The 16,921-nt window shown below is 35.9% G+C and overlaps 1 protein-coding gene across 1 annotated transcript in view; it reads left to right on the forward strand.

Moving 5' to 3' along the window:
* CCSER1 (coiled-coil serine rich protein 1) overlaps positions 1-16,921 on the forward strand; it is a gene marked incomplete at both ends in the record, with an annotated part of 543,822 nt that overhangs the window by 304,493 nt on the left and 222,408 nt on the right. Inside the window, one exon of the mRNA XM_082281877.1 lies at positions 5,057-5,134. Coding sequence (XP_082138003.1) covers positions 5,057-5,134 — 78 coding nt within the window. The remainder of the gene's footprint in view (positions 1-5,056; positions 5,135-16,921) is intronic.

Consider the following 16,921-nt stretch of genomic DNA (forward strand, 5'->3'; position numbering starts at 1 on the left):
TGGACAGACTGAAATTCTGTTTGTGTACCCATACAGAACCTGGCAGCATTTGAAGTCATGTACACCATAAAAGTGGTAAATGTGGTTGTTCTGAAAAGAGATAAAGGAAGAAAAAACCCCAAAGTTATAAATGGTGCTTCCTTTCTTAACTAAATTTGGTAGGTTCTGTGTCCATTTACATGTTAGCTTTGTGTGTGTGTGTGTGTGTCAGCACAACTCTGCCAGGTGAATCATGAGCATACCAACTGGAGGTGGTGTTGTGCCAGTTTACTTCAGTGGAAGCAGAAGGGCAGGAATAATCTATCTAATCAATTTTGTCCTACTCCAGGTTCTTAGTTCATGCTAGACTATGAAAAAGGTACTGTACTACTCCCATGAAACAAATACTTGAAATAATTATGTTTATATCCTTGTTTAAGGAGGAGGACTTCCTAAGTTGCAGTTATTTCTGAAAAACCTGAACATGAGTTTGCAAGCAATTGAATTAAAGACTTTGTCTCATCTCCATTTTCAGCTAGTAAACATAAGAAAAGCACAACTTAGCTGGATTTAAACCTGCTTATTCTTGATGATCAAGTACTTTAAAGCTGATGGGTCAAAAATTGGTGTGTATAAAACCATTACCTTGTCTCGTATCTTAAGAGAGGCTGTTTAATACTGTTCACTTAAGTAAATGAGAGCACTAATTGAAGAGAATTCCACTGTCATATCTGTGATATCTGTTTAGATAAAAATGCTGTGTAAAAGTACTATGAATCAGTGGTGTGCAAGTTGGATCTCTGAACCCGAATGTGTAGCTCTTCTTTGCCGCAATCTTGCAATTCAGTGTTGTACTGAATACTCCTCTGTTGTGGGCTCTGAGAAGGCAACTGAGCCTAGAAATTCCTAGCTGAGTGTGTTGAATTTAATGGTGTGAGGAAGTGTGCTTTTCCAGGACATGAGATTTAGACTACATCTTTATACAGCACTCCATAACTCTTCATGTGGCTTCACATGACCTTGAAAAATAGATCACTTATTGACTATTTTTCTTAAAATATTTGTGGGATGATCAAGTTAACAGTGCTAATGTGAGGTTTTTTGTGTTTTGCTGCTGTAAGGCTTGGTGTCCCAGTATCACCATCTCTGAGTTATCAAACTGTCTCCTCATCTTGTCTGTTGCGTGTTTTAGATTTTGGGAAAGGATTTTATTTGTCTGGGTCGTCCTAGCAGTCGGTGTGGTAGTGATAATCCAAGTATATATGGGTTGAGAGAGATAGACTTCTTTATTAGATGAGCTACTATAAGACTTCGTAGTATCTCCTTGGACACCTGGGTGCAACCATAACACAAATTAGAACTAACAACAATGCTTATTAAAAGTCCAGGACTATTTGTAGAGATAATTTCTACATGAACTCCTGTGCTTGATGTCTCAGCCTTTTGAAGGGTTATGACTGCACAGCTGCTTGTTTTTCCTGTCCTTCCAATAACTTTCTCAGGTCTTGGTTTTTGTTTTTGTTGTTGGGGTGTTAAGATTGGCATCACTTGTTATGGCCATATTATTCACAGAGTGTGACCACATAAATTTTTTATTGCATTGCATTATTCAAAGCACGCATGGCCATGTCTGGGCCATATGCGTGTCTGTGATTTTTTTTCTTTCTTTTTTTTTTTTTTTTAAGAGAGGTGATCACTAGACATAGTTCCTCTATATTTTCAGTGACGTGTGTACATAAACTTATACCTAGAAGTAGCCATGGGAGACATAATTAGTTAGGAAATGATAACTCGCTCTTCAGATTTACAGAATGACTGAATGATAGAAATAAACAGTATATGTATATAATATATATATATATTGCTTTAAAATATAAATTGTAATAGCAATTTGGCATTCTGTTGATGCAACAGGTAAAATGGTAAATAATTAATCAAAATACATCTATTGTCAAAAAATTCTCCTCATCCAAGAAATGCAATAGGGGTTTTTTTTCATGTGGTAGAAACAGGTATCTCCCACTGTTTAATGCTATATTTTAAACCATCTTCCCAGCATTCTTTTGAAAAATAACTTAGAAACTCAGTATATTTTCAAAATCCTTGTTCTGAAATTCTGAGATGGTCTCACATGCCTGTAAACATTTAGTTTTAATATTGCAGCACATACATGAGTAGTAATGGCAATGTTTACAGTACAGCAAGGTCCAGTCAAATAAATGAGTCAGAAGATACCGTTTTTAAGACTTTTCCTGTCTCTGACATTTGTCAGCTCAGTGGATTAGGGGATTCACTTTTTTATGTGTTTTCTCTTTCTGATTAGACTGGGCTCTCAAAGCTTGGAGTCATCTTTTATTGGTAAGGTCATACAGCACTCAGCAAAGGAGAAGAGTTTTTACAATGCAGAACTTGGGGATGAAAAGTTTAAGAATTCTTGGGATTATAAGGATTTTAAAACTTAAAAATAAAACAGTAACAGCCTTCTCTGGTTAGGATCTAGTAAACCTTTGGAGTACTGTAAGGTTTGCTGGCGTGTCTACAGCAGGACTTGTAACTCTGTCAGAGATTTTAAACCTTGCTAAATATTGTTGATCTTCAAAGAGCTATTATGAAGTGATTGCATTTTTAGAAACTGTCTTTTTTTCATTCAACGTTTCCAGACTTGGCGGGAACTAATTATGGAACTAATTGCGAACTGCTTGGAGACGGGCTTGTCTTAGCCTTTCTTGATTCATAGCTGGATATCATGTTCTGATAGAAATCAAAGCAGAAGGTGTGCTGTCTTTCATTCCAGATGCCATATTTACCATATGCATAGAAATTTGCCTTGTTTTACAAAGTCTCATAATGTAATAACTGAGAAACTATTTCAGTTTGTCTAAGAGTTGTATGTGAAAGCTGTGAAATGTTCACTGAAATTCTGTGTTGTTTTGGTGTTTGTTCTTTATAGTGATTTGACAGAATTATAACCCTCATTTGTGCTTACTTGGATGCATTCCCACCAAGTTTTCTCATGTTTTTGTCCTGATCAGTGGAATAGTTCCCTTGGGGATGGTCACACCTGTTTGTCACTGCGATTCCAGAGTAATGCTTCTAAATTTGTTGTGGCTATTTAGCACCTCAGTTCTTAGTACATTTATGTGTGGATAGCTGAACCAAGCTGTAGCTGTTTTCTCATGCTGTGCTCAAGAGGCAGCTGGGCTTTTTGCTGGGCTTCACAAAGTGTTTTCAAGTGTGATGTGACTCAGCTGTACTGCAGCTGATGACTAGAGCTATGCTCTTTATGATATGTTTTCTTCCCAAACTGAGACTCAAACAAATAGGGACTCAATTTCTATGGAAATAGCTGTCATAAAGTCAATTCTGTAGCTAATTGTAATCTGTAAATGAGGTAGAATAGATGGTGGAGAGCAAGTTTTTTTCTACTTGTTATCCCTTTGCTTTCTGCCTAACTGCTGCTGTTGATTAAGTTTAATCCCAAAGTACATCAAAATTAAAAGACTTTGTATTTTTATAAGTCTTCTGAAGAGCAGCTTTTTCTCCCCAGTTCTGTGGTGAACATAAGTTGTTATTCACAGTGGGGTAAACGCCTGAAGCAAGGGAAACAATCGCTTCTAAGTTGTAAATGTGACTGCAGTGTTGGTCACGTCTGGAGGCTGTTCTGGATGTATGCTGAGACAAAATGTGAAAACACCACATTTGTCTTCATAAGGTTTTAGAATACTCTATACACACTATAGGAGAGAGGTAAAAAATTAACTTATGAGATTTTAATTTTTTTAATCTAAGTAACAATAAAGGTGAAACAGCCATTAAGGAAAAAAAAAAAAAAATCTTTAATATGCTATCAACTAGACAAAATACATTCCTTAGGGATGAAAGCCACAGCTGTACTGGACACTAGAGTTTTGATTCCTCCAAAATAGTTGGAGCAGTAAATTTGGTTCCTTGGTTTGATATGACTATTCAAAGTAATTTTCAAGCATTTTCTTTTTGGAATTTGCAATTAAACAAAGCACCACAAGTGGTCACCATGCTGTCACTGGTAGGGAATGGGATAAGAAAACAGTCACAAAAAATAACTTTGATCTGTTCACAGTCAAAGCTGTGAAAGTTGTTTTGGTACTCTTCTGTTCAGAGAAGGAATGTTTTAGAAAGCCAGTGTCATGTTTCAAGACGTATTAACCTATACTGACTCACTAAATCTAAGTAACTGACTCTACTTTTTTCCTACTATTTGTCCTTCAGTAGTGAAGATTAAGTCATTTTCTCACTTTATTCTTACATTTCACTTTTCAATTTTATCTGTAATATTTTTACTTGCATCAGTTATCAGCTGATGTCTGTTGTCTTCCTATTTCAGCACCTTTTGGTGACTTACTAGTAACATAGTAATAAAATAGTAAGCATTCAAACCATGAAACTCTTGTACCAGAGATAGTTTGAGATATAAACTACGTGTGAACTTATTCCCATGTGAAGAAATTAACAGAAACATGATCTTTATTGGTCATGATCTAGTGCTTTTCCCTAAGGTTGTTGAAATACCACAGTCAGTAATCTCAATAATGTAAGCAACTGTAACGATTGAGAAAATGTCCATCCATTTTCTCTGTCTCTCCCCTCAGCACACACCCTCTGATACACACACACACACACACACACACACACTTCAGAGAGGGGGGTGCAATGAATGTTCTGGGCAATGTTGCTGTTAAAACAGCCAACAGTTTTCCTGTTTTCCTGCCTTTTTGCTAATTAGGATGAACCCAGGGTATAAAAGTTTTTCATGCTCTTATCTGTGTCACCTGCAAATGTACTTTCATGCTGTTTATTTCAATAAGAGGCAGTAACACACAGAATGGTAGGCAAAGATGTTCATTTATGTTCTCTCTTAAAAAGTCACCTAGAAGTACTTTGGCTGATCCTAAAAATATTTTTAAAATAAATTGTTTGGTCCCTTCTTGGTCTTTAGAGAGGCAAAGGTTTGAGTTTTGAATTTATCTGGATATTTGGAGCTGCAAAGCCCAGCAAGGAAAAACATGACTCACCTATGCAATGTTATTTTGTTCTACAGGAAAAGGCTCAGTGCTTTCAGAGGGCTCTTGCTTCCCAAGCAGATAAATCCACGCAGACAGAACTCGTAGGCCATGATGTAAGTAGCTGTATCAAACAGTATTTTCTATCATCTTTGTGGGTGTTCAGACTTCTGTCAGCTGGTTTGCCTCCGCTGTTGTTTTGTCCATGCATGGATTTGGTGATTCTAAAATACCTTCAGAAACATGAGACGATAATTACAACTACCTGCCAGCACACCAATGCCCTGTTAATTTTAGGTTTTATAAAGAGCTGAGAATTTGCATGAATGAATGTGGACGGTACGTGTTAGAGTATTGTAATTTTTTTTTCTGTATTTATTTGCACACTTACTGACACTTTAATGAGGTTATTATGTTTAGAATTGTCATTTGCTGTCCAAACAAGATTTGAAATTTGAAAGATAATGGAATAAGTACAGTTTTGCCAAGTGATGTTAAAATTCTGTTTCCTAATGAGCATCTGTCAGAATTTCTCCGAAAATGTGTACTGAAAGTATGTATCCCCATGCAAGAACACAGTCAAGGAAGATTCTTTAGCTGTAGAAATATTGTTTCCCCAGTTGTTCTAACTGAAAGTATTCTGTCTGTGGGATGTTGCTCGAATATGTGTAAGAGATTCTCGTGCTTATGTGAGCTTCTTGAATAATCCTTGATTAAGAATGCTCCTGTGTGGAACATTTAACATAGTTCTGTTCTGTGATTTGAGCAAAGTCTAACAATAATTAGTAGCAAAAACTGTTCGGAAAAGTAATGCCACAGTTGTGCATTGGTGTAGATCAACATGCTGATTCAAATTTATGGAAAGAACTCTGGAATTAAAGCAGGCTTTGAAACCTTCCTTTCAGTTTTGTGTCAGTGGACCATTAAAGTTTTGTCCTCTGAGGATAGAAACATCAAAATTTCACGTTTTAATATGAAAAGTTTTATCTGCGCTAACTTCTTTTTTGTGGGTTACCAAACATGAACCCTTATGTTCTGCTGTGTCTGTGAAGTCATGTCTGGTGGAGTTTACTGAACCTCTGAGGTGTGTATATATTACTGCTGAAAAATCCATAATATTCAAAAATATTTAAAAACATCTTTGTATGTTGCAATAGTATATCCATTTCTTCGGTGACTAATTATCCTTAGCAAAACTTTATTTAACATCTATACATTAGATGTTAAATAAAAGTCTTCCATTGAAAATGGAAACAGAAAACATGTAGTTTGTGGAATTTTTTGTGTTGTCTTGTTTATTTTTGGGTTATGTTGCTTGCTTGGGTTTCTTTTAAGCAGATGTGACTTATGCATTTGGTTGTTTTCTCCCAAATCAAATATGTGGTACTGATGCTTCAGGGATTCATGCTGTTAGCAGATTATATCTTTTTTCCCTTTTTCCAGTCTGTGTTCCCTTGGAGTTTGGTTGGGAGTAAAAAATAACATAAAACCTCCTCCCACAAACAGGTACAATTTTCTGGGTGAGATTTGAGTATTAAATGTCATAATAACAACAATAAGTTAAATAAATCCTTTTCTTTAGCAGCATTCTTGTCAATTAGCGGAACATATTTTTCAGACTTCCCTGGTAAAATGCCTACCTTGTCATGGTTGCAATAATATATTATCTCAGCCAGGTTGTTGCAATGCAAGAAAAAAAGGAAATGTTGAATGTTTTTCTTTGGAATAGCACTTCACCTGGATTTATCTGGCACAGAGTACTTGTGAGAATTCTCTTCCAAGGGATTGATTGCAGAGAAATTTGAACTAATATACAGAAATAACACAAGCCTGCTACGCTCACACTGAGGGGAACTCAGTGAGGAGGAATGTGCAAATAAATAGTGTTAACACTTTTTGTAATATTGTTAAAACTTTTTGCTCTTCTGTTTATCAGATTATGCAGCTTTTCTGTGAAGGATACCTATTAATGATTGGTTCAGCTGTGTTTCTGTTGAATCCAAGTGGCAATTGCATTTACATTCTTTGCTTTTGCATGAGATTTTAAGGAGCAAGTTGTAACTGTGGCAAGTAGTATCTGTACATCATTTTATTCAGGATGTCAGTACAAGAATACTACAGTCAACTACAAGAATACTGTGATAATATAAATTTGAATAAATAGAAAAATAGATCAAAGACTACAAGATGTATTTTCACCCTGTTAGTCACACATTCTGAGAATAGTATACATTGAATGCTTAAGATCTGGTTTAAGAGGTAAGAAGAAAATTTAACTTCATTTCATCATTACAAATATGCTGCTTTAATTAAAAAAACAAACATATAAACAAACAAAAACCAAACAAAAATCGCATTTTTATTTTTTTCCTTAATTCACATTTAAAAGCTAAAAATAGTTGGATGAAAGTGCTACCAGGAGTTTGTGTAGTATGAATACTGATATACACTACAAAGTGTAATAATTCAGAAATGCTTAATACAGTGCCTCTGTGAGCAGTTTGGTTTATATTCTCATATATTCTTTTGTTTCACTGTGTAATCTTAAAAGCTGCCTGTTTTGCAGTTGAAAAAGCTGAGAAGTTAGCCCTCAAAATAAATCACTGCTTGGGTTTTTTTGACTTCTGGACAACATCTCCAGTAGTTAAGAGACCACTCTCTAGCCTTGGAGTTCATTTAGATGTGTCATTAAAAGTAAATGGAAGTTCTGACTTTGACTTAGATGAGGAATTAATCCTTTTGTCTGTAGGGTGTACAGTAATGAAAAAAAGCTGGAGGCGAGTCTATATTTAGAAAGGAATAGGTGAAGAAGGAGGAAATGGAGTGTTTCACAGGGAGGAAATGTTCTTGTTTTTGTGGACTGCCCTGCCAAATCTTAAACAGTATTGAGTGAGTGTTTTGGGTAAGTGTTTGAGTGGTTACCAGAATGGAAGTTGTTATTGTGTATTTTATGGTAGCGGCTATAATGTAATTACAGTCAGAATCTGACTGTCAAGGTCATCAGTAAAGTTTGGATGATGCAATCTCCTGCAAGACCTTTAAATTATTGGAAAATACTTTGGATAGAGCTCTGGTTTTTTTCCCATACAGCACACAGAGATATTTCAGTGGAAATTGCTTTAGAGTACTGTTTTCGCAAGCAAGTAGAAGATAAGGTCTGTAGCAGTAAAGATAATGTTTCTTACAAAGAGCTGTTTGAACTGGAAAGCAAACTCCTTTATGTCTTTTCTGTGTTAAAAAGGTCTAATAGAAAACTTAATTATGGAATTAAAACATAGAGCTTAAAATAGTTTTTGATAAGGACGAAAGAGGGTCTTCCATGATGAGAAATGCTACAGTGTCCTTAAGGGATTAACATGACCATTTTACTACTTGAGGAAGTTAAAAGTAAAATAAAATAACTACTGCATGTATTCCAGGGAAGACATTGGAAAGTACTCAGGGTTTCCATAAAGGCTAGGTGCTTTTTAGTGCAGCATGTCAAGGAATCTTCATCTTATGATAGTCCTAAATTTATTCTGTTTTCCAATATGTATACTGAGAGTCATTTAAGGCATCTTGGGAGTCTTGCAGAAAGAGCCATGTGCACAACAGATTGATGTCGAGGCTGCTTAGTAATAAATTATTAATGTGTTTTCAATAATCAATGCCAGTTTAACCTCCTTCACCTTCCTGTGCTTGCAAAGTCTTCTTCTGTTGAGAGATCAAGGTATAGTATCTTTCATGTCGATCAAGTTGCTAAAATGGACTGGAAGAGGAATAGATGCAGTCAGCTAGCACTGGGACTGATTACAAGACCATGTTAAGGGGTACAAATCTAATAATGGCTGCTAGTGAAATAGGTAGTCCAAAGTATCATGCAGGCATCACACAAGCACTCTGCAGCATGTGCCACTACTGATTAGTTTTCATTAAAATGTGTCTCAAAACAGAATTAAACAATCATAGGACAATTAGTTCTGTCACCAGGTGAAGTACAACTCAGCGCCACTTTGTCAATCTTTATCAGCCTTTGGATTAAAAGAGTTTGTACTTAGATTTATTCTCCACAAAGTAGAAATTCCTAAGAGCTGACATATTTCTGCAATGTCTTTTCTGTGTTTGCCTTCTGCTGATATTACAGGTTTCGTATCTCAGAACTGCTACTCTGTTTGTTCTTTGTCTTTCATACTGAGAGTAAAGCTGATGTAAACAGGTTTTGGACTGGTCCTAAACTCATTCCTCATTTAATGAGCGTTCTTTCCAGTATAGTGGTCCTTACATTTTGTATGATGCATCTGATGTCTCAGACAACAAACCTGTGTACTGCTGCTCTCAAATTGCTGCAGTGTGGTTTGCACAGCTACAGACGAAAAGTACCTTTATTTGGTGATCACCAGCACTGTGTTTTATAACAGAGTGTGGCAGATAAGAAGGCACTGACTTTTATCACTTGTACAATCATGCAATATTAAAATCCTTACATATTTTAGGGTATTTGTTTTGTAGATTGCTGTGCATTACCTTGGACAGCATGCCTCTCTTAACCTCTCAAAACCTGGACACTGCCTTCTGTGTTTCATTCGGAGGGAGTGGAAGACATGGAGTTGGATGCTTTAACTGTTTCCATCCGCTTCCCTGCTGTGCCCCGTTTCCTCCCCAGCATCCAGCACGGACTATGGGTGCTGTAAAGGGACTGTGTTGCCATGTGTCCTCTCCTTCAGGAAGGCAGGGGAACAGAATACTGAAATACTTGAACTTCTTGAACTTTCCACTTTAATCTAAATCTGTTCCTGCTGTAAGTATTGTGTAGTTTGTTACAGCATGAAGTGAGTTGTGTTTTGCCACCTAAACTGAAAAATACATCCCACTTCTGCCTCCCTTCCTTGCCGTGGAGACTGATGTCCATCTGCTATTGTATTTTACTACTAGGTTATTTTTTTCCATTTATTTGTTTTGTCTCTGAGTTTGTTGTCTAATTTATACAGGGAAATAATACAAACTTGTGCATAATATAATGCAAAATTGCTATTTAAAAAAATACCTTTAGAAATGAAACCAGCCATTAACCATTTCAGTATTTGCTTTGATTTGTATGTCTGTGTATCTGTTAATACCTGGATATCCAAGTTGTTCTGGATATGCTACATCCTTTCCTACAACTTCCTTTAGCATTCATTTTCTCTCCTCATGTCCAATTTTCATTTTTTACTATACGACTTCGAAATCTGTGTGTTTTAGGGTGTCCTATGTGTGCAAATTGTCAAACTTTGATGATGCCAAACTAGGATGGTACTTTTTTGGTTTTAATGATCTCCTTCCACCAACCCTTATGAAACATTGCTTCACCATCAAACCCCTACATACATGGTGTTTGAATTACATTTAATGACCAAGTCATGAACAGGAATGAATTGTTACAACTGCTCATGACAAGGAAAAACAGTTCAAGTTACTGGTGCCAAATTCGCCAGAGGACAAATGCTTGTGCTGAGGGTTCGGTGTTTGTGGTACTATATGAAAAATGATAACAGGTTTTCACATAAACAAACTTCAGCAGTAAATGGGTTCTGGAACAGAAACTGAGGTGTGCCACATAAAAAAGACACTTTCATTCTGTGGCTGATTATCAACAGGGTATTCTGCATTTAATTTTGCTATCTCTAGGAGTAAAGAACAATAAAATTTGCATTCAGTAGTGATGATTAATTGGTATGAATGATTTTCAGTTTTGATTTGTGGCATGCAAGTTGGCTTCTGGATGCTTTTATAGATAAGCTCTGTGCTGTTTAAATATTTGAAGTAAGATGATAATATTATAACTGAATTTCTTCTCAGACCCAAAATTAATATAATACAAGTAGTCTCTGAATCTTTAAAAAACAGTTTTCCTGTAGTATAATCTTCAATAACAGTGCAATGTTTTTCTTGCCTTTTAAGTTTTGAATCTTTCTACTTGTTCTGCATTTTTCTGTCATAACCTTCTTCTGGCTTTGTATCTGCAGTTATGCTGCTGCTATCTTGCTTTGTAAATGAAATAAAATACAAGGTACTTTGAAGTATTGACCAAACTTACTAATTTTTGCATAGATGTCTTGGTGTGGGGGAGGGGAATAGGGGGAAAAGCAAAGAAAGCTTTTTAGATATTCCTAATTTTTCATCCTAGAAGTTTTGTTGGGTTAAGACAAAACTCTTCTCACTTTTTCTGCTTTAGCTCCATCACGGTCTCTTCCTTAGAGTTCTCCAGAAGTTGACTTTTTCACTTAAGTATATCCATCTAGACTTTTTGTCTCATTTCTTACTTTAGTTTAATTTTTGTGCTGTACTTATGAGTATGACTTACCAAAATTTATTTGCAGCAGTGTATTTTCAGTGTGTTTGAGTTGCATTATTTCTGTTGCAAAGATGCTGCCAAGCAGTTCATGACTATTCTCAGCAGGAACTAAGTTAGCAGCTATCCCTAGAATTAATAGCATGTTTTTACTATATCCACTCTGACCTGCTACATTAAGGATAGAAAGAAGTAGGACACTGACAGGATATTTGAAAAGGTTTATTTGAAATAAAAAAGTCATCCACTAGATTATACCTTGCTGACTCTGTTCATGCATTATGTTGAATACCAGCAGTGTCTTATTTGTAACGGCAGAAAATAGCTGCACTAAACCTTTTGGATATTGTTCAAAAGAAAGAACTGGGAATTTAGTAAAATATGCTCAACAACAATCAAAAATTATAAAAAATAGCAGCATTTTGCAATAGGCCTTGATTATATTTTCTTAAAAAGGAGAAAAAAATAATTTCACCTTGAAGAAAAGATCAACAAACAAAATTGAGAAATGAGGCATGGATAGCCACTGCATTATAAGCAATGTGTATGGGTTTTGCTACATCAGTACATTTAGGGTGACTGCTTTTTATTACAGAATGATCTACTTACACAGTTTTATTGTAATGTGGAGATATTTTAATGTTGTGTGCATGTTGCATGTAGATTTCCTCTGTTAGCTTAGACTGGCTCAGTCTGGTGACCTTTTTCCCGTGAAAATACGGCATCTGTTGTACATAAGGGTTTTCTGACTAGAATGGTGACATGCGCAAGCTGACCAGTCATATTCCTGGTTTTCTCTGCATTGCCACTTGATTCATTGCTGTGTTGATCATAAGTGTGAAAGAAGCTTTATTATTACGTGCTGCCTGCATGACTGCATACAGCAGAAACAGTCATTTTTCATTTACTCTGTGTTGCCATCAAACCATGCATCATTAAGATTTCATTTAATTTCATTTCTCTTTTCTTTTTTTTTTTTTTTTTGTTTGTTTGTTTTGTTTGTTTTTAAAGGCCCTGTGGAACTCTCCCTGTTCTGAAGGCTTAGTTTACAAACCTGTCAGCATCTCATTGGTTCCATCATTATTAAATTAAAAAGCAACATCTGGACACTCTGCACTTACGGATATAATTAAATACTGCTGTATATGAAATGAGCTGCAAGTTATCATTGCTGGCAAAACTCTACTACTTAATATAATATTTGTATTATGAACAGTCAAACATCACTTTTTTGGCAGTATCTTCATTATTAAGTGTATCTATGAATAAATTATTAGTAAGCTATGACAAAGTTACTATCTGAAATAAAAAATTATTCTTATCATTTTGTGCACTTAGTCATCCCTTGGTGATTCACTGCAAGTAAGAAAATCCTTCAGTCATGCTTGTCTCTTGAGATTGAAAAAATATATCTTCAAGATCTGGAAACCTGAGGAAGCCATTATTTTTCAAAACATGTATTTTTCCTTCTCCAGTAATAATACTATTGTGCTGACTGTGAATACAAGGTCGGGACCTTTCAATATGTGGTCTATCTGACAAATGTTCATAATGATGTACATAATTCTTCTGTGGGATTCAGGAAACGTTCCTGTGGGGTACTTGCTGCTCTTTTAGAAGGCCAGAATTTACCTGGCTTTATCCCAGGAAATAGAAGAGCTGATCCTAAAGACATACACTCTGATTTTTTAATCCATTGGAATCATTGCTTTACTGTACTTTCTATCTAATTTTCCTGCAGCTTCTAAGAGACATTACTAAGAGAGCATCAATGTGAGCAAAGTAAACATTGTGTTTGCTGGGCATGACTCTGCTACTTGAGTGGATCCTAGTTGTTCAGAGGGGTGGGTAGGTGGGGAAGGGTAATTCCGAGTTTAGGGCTTTACTAAGCAAGAAACCACTGTGGGTTGCTTCAGTGTAACCTTACTTAGGAATGACTTCATTCACCAGGATGTGCTCTGCACCCACCCTTACCAGGTAAGATAAGAAGCTGCTTGTGCCAGCAGTATTCATTAACCTTTTCCCCTAATATATTTTCTTACTAACAAGAAACAGTGCTTGAATCTTTTTATTATGCCATTTCAGTTAAGCCTCACAGTACATAATACGAACAGTTACTCAACTGGAGCAACATTTTAGCACCTGTAGCTTTAATTTCAAACAGAGGACGTATTGCATTCATTCAAAAATAACATTTTACCAGTTATTCTTAAATGAAGCAGAACTGAAAATAAAAGTATTCAGCTAAATATTCATGCCAGCCTTTAAAGTGAATGAATCTTCTTCATGGGAAATATTGCATTATGTTGGCTGATACTGTACCACTTAACATGATGTTACTGTTTCTCATTCTTACATTGTCTTTTCTTTGCTCCTAACAGTCATCCTTCAGTATCTCTTTTGTCCTTTTGGTCAGGCTGCCTGGAATTTCTTTGTCAATAATTGCATAGTTCTTACTGTACATGTTGGAAATACCTTGTAAAAGCAATTAAGTAGCAAATGCATAATTCAAACAACAGAAGCAAGCATGTGCATATTATCCTTTTGAACTTGACCTTCCTTGTTGAACTTCACTTGTTACCACTCTTCCTTCTTTTCTTGGACAAAAGTCCTTTTTGTAATCATTGATAAGCATAGAAATGCCTACCTCTTGCTGCTGTCTGTCACACTTCCTTTTTTCATCACTGTCTTTATTATGGTAATATTTTCAGTCTTTGTCAGATACTGCTCTTTGGAAGAGGATAGAGAGAACATTTTTCATTGTGACTTTGGCACAGAGATCTGTATTTCACTTAAAGAAATAAATATGGATAATGGAGAGGTTTATGAAAAATTGTGTAAGTTAGTGAAAGGAAAAGAGTAGAAGAAAATAAATATATTCAGGATTCCAATGAGAAGAAAATTAGTTTCACTTTTTAAATAAAGAAGCTTTTTGCCCTTTCTTCCTAAGTCTGTGAAAGAATACTTGAAAATACTCAAAGAGCTAGTTTATTTCTGCATCTGTTGCTTCATAGAGGTGTTGCAAGCAGCTGTCATTTCAATGCAAATCTGAACTCAGCACTTTAGCTTTTGGGGTAGAATGTAAGAGTTGGGTTTTTAGCTTTCCCATGAAATTACCCATAATTACCAATACCTGTTTTTTTGTCATTTCTTTGGTTTATTTTCATTTTTCTGTAACTTTACAGCTATACAAACTTTATAACTATACAAAATACAGGAATATAGTAATAAAAATTACTCAGGTTTGGTATTTTGCTCACATAGCATTTGAATGATCTAGAAAAAATCATGATTGACAAGTACTATTCAGACTTCAAGGATACACAATCAGTACTTTGTATGCATAGGCAAGAACTTAATGCTAGTTTAATTAAAGTCTTAACAGTCTGATCAAAGATTTTTTAAAAATTATTATTGCAGTAGAGAGTTGTAGATGCTAAAAAAGCTAGCAGAAAAATTTTTCCAGCGTTTTACAGCCTCCTGTGAAAGTCTCTGTTCTCACACAAACTAGCTGAGAAACGGTTTGCTATTTTGTAAACTATTTTGCAGGTGCAGGTTGTTGTGGAATGCAGTGGATATTGTTTTGGTTCACTGAGAATAATATTTTGAGAATGGGAACTAGTACTTTCAGCCAGTCACTTTGGTGGGTGGTTGACCGATGGGTCAATCCTATCATTCCTCTATTGCGAGCCAAGTTACATAAACGAGTTTGTAATTAATTAAATAATCCCATTTTATCCTGGACTTGAATTCTGTGTCGTTCTTCTCACCGTCCTCAGTACAACAGCGACAGAGAGTGATACTAGCACATCTAGTTCGAACAGTCAAAAATTAAATACATATAATGTTCCTAGTACCTATCTCTTTCATTGATGTATTTTATTGCTCACTCTTGCACAACCTCTTGTGATCTGAAGGGCAGTGACTTCTGGTCAGTTGTGGGAGCGTTGCAGTAAATCTGCTATCACAACTGCTTGTTGGAGTCTGATGGTAACATTCATTTCTTTCTCCTCATTCTGGAATCCCGTTGGGATCTCTCTTGTATGTTTGTTAACATGCTGTACACCTTGCTCTTACATTGATTTCAAGTTTATGTGACATCTCTGTTACCCTTACGACTGGTTTTACCACTCTCCAAAGATTTCTTTCCTTTGATGGTGAGTAACTTCATAGCCGTGGAGCCTCTGGTGTCATCCAATGCCTGTAATTAGTTGGACTGCTTGTTACTGGAAGATCATTCACAGAGTAAGTGCTTGTTCCTGTTATTTGTAAGATACAAACTTCCAGCTGACAAAGCCACCCTGCCGTCCTCCCCACCACCAAACCATTGCCAAGTAAATCCTGTAAAAGGTGTTACACCTACAGCTATAAAAAGCTGAACAGCTAGTGCAAAAAGGGTAATAGTAACCTGGTCATTTGATAACTGCCCTTTAGAGCTTAAGTAAATTATCCTGTAAATATCCAGAAATAAAGTATTCTGTAAATACCCAAGTAAGCCAGGCAAAACCAGATCTTGGTGTCCATGTCATTAGCTTGATCCAAAGGCTGTGTCTTGTTCCAAGCGATGGTAACACCGCGTTAACAGAGTTACAACTGTAAAACTGTATTGGCAAAATACTTTGTTCTCATTCTGAGCATTGGCATTTAACAGGTGCAGAGGTTTGTTATTTTAACTAGCACACAGTGTTTGTCTCCATTTGATGCTTTTCAAGTGGTGCCAGCTAACCTGAGTTTGCTTTCTGCACTTTTCTCCAGGGACTTCCAAATGTGCAACTGCAAGACTGTTTTGTACAGCACGGGAGGGGGAAAAGTAGAAGTTGAGTGAATGGACTTGAAAGTAACAATGGTGCAAAAATGTTACAGCTAGAGGAAATGTTCTCTGGTAAATGTTGAAAGGCTGAGAAGGAATGAGTGATTTTAACAGTTATGAGCAGTCAAAAAGGCAAACAAGTCTCAAAAAACCTGGGGTAGTATAGAGAGGCAGAAATGTTACATCCTGCTTGAATTGAAGGCAGATAATTTTTTCAGTCAGCGTTTTATTTTTGGGATTTTTAAAAATTAATCTTCTGAAGCAATTTCAATATGAAAACACACAGAACAGTGTGAGTACTGGCATAGGAGTTATTCTGCTGTAACTCAATATGCATTTGGGGCAATAAAGAATTCCTGTAGGTTATTGTGTTTATAAAAGGCATTTAAAATAATTTGTAATGTGATCATTAAGACTTTTTGGGGGCATAGGTACTATGTTGCATGGTGAAAGGGCTAGAAATTTCGTTGTTTAGTAGATAGGAGATCAGTGGCTTATCTTCTGAAACTGAGTTTACCCAGTTTTAACCAGTGGTTTTAAGGTATATTCACACTGTTTGGTCGCTTCACTAGTTTAAACTGCTTGATATGCTTTAGACTTTTAGGTAAGTGTTAAAACTTAGGAGGATAAAACCAGTATATAATAATATGTTTTACTAATGAAACAGAAAGTGCCATTTATATCCCTGACCTATTACTATTTCTTCCTCAATAGAGGTGCAGTGAGAGCTATATCCATACTCGGCCTTCATTTCAAAACAGTCCTCTCTTAGTATTCATTTAT

Source organism: Coloeus monedula (assembly GCF_965178545.1).
Source record: "Coloeus monedula genome assembly, chromosome: 5".
NCBI lineage: Eukaryota > Metazoa > Chordata > Aves > Passeriformes > Corvidae > Coloeus > Coloeus monedula.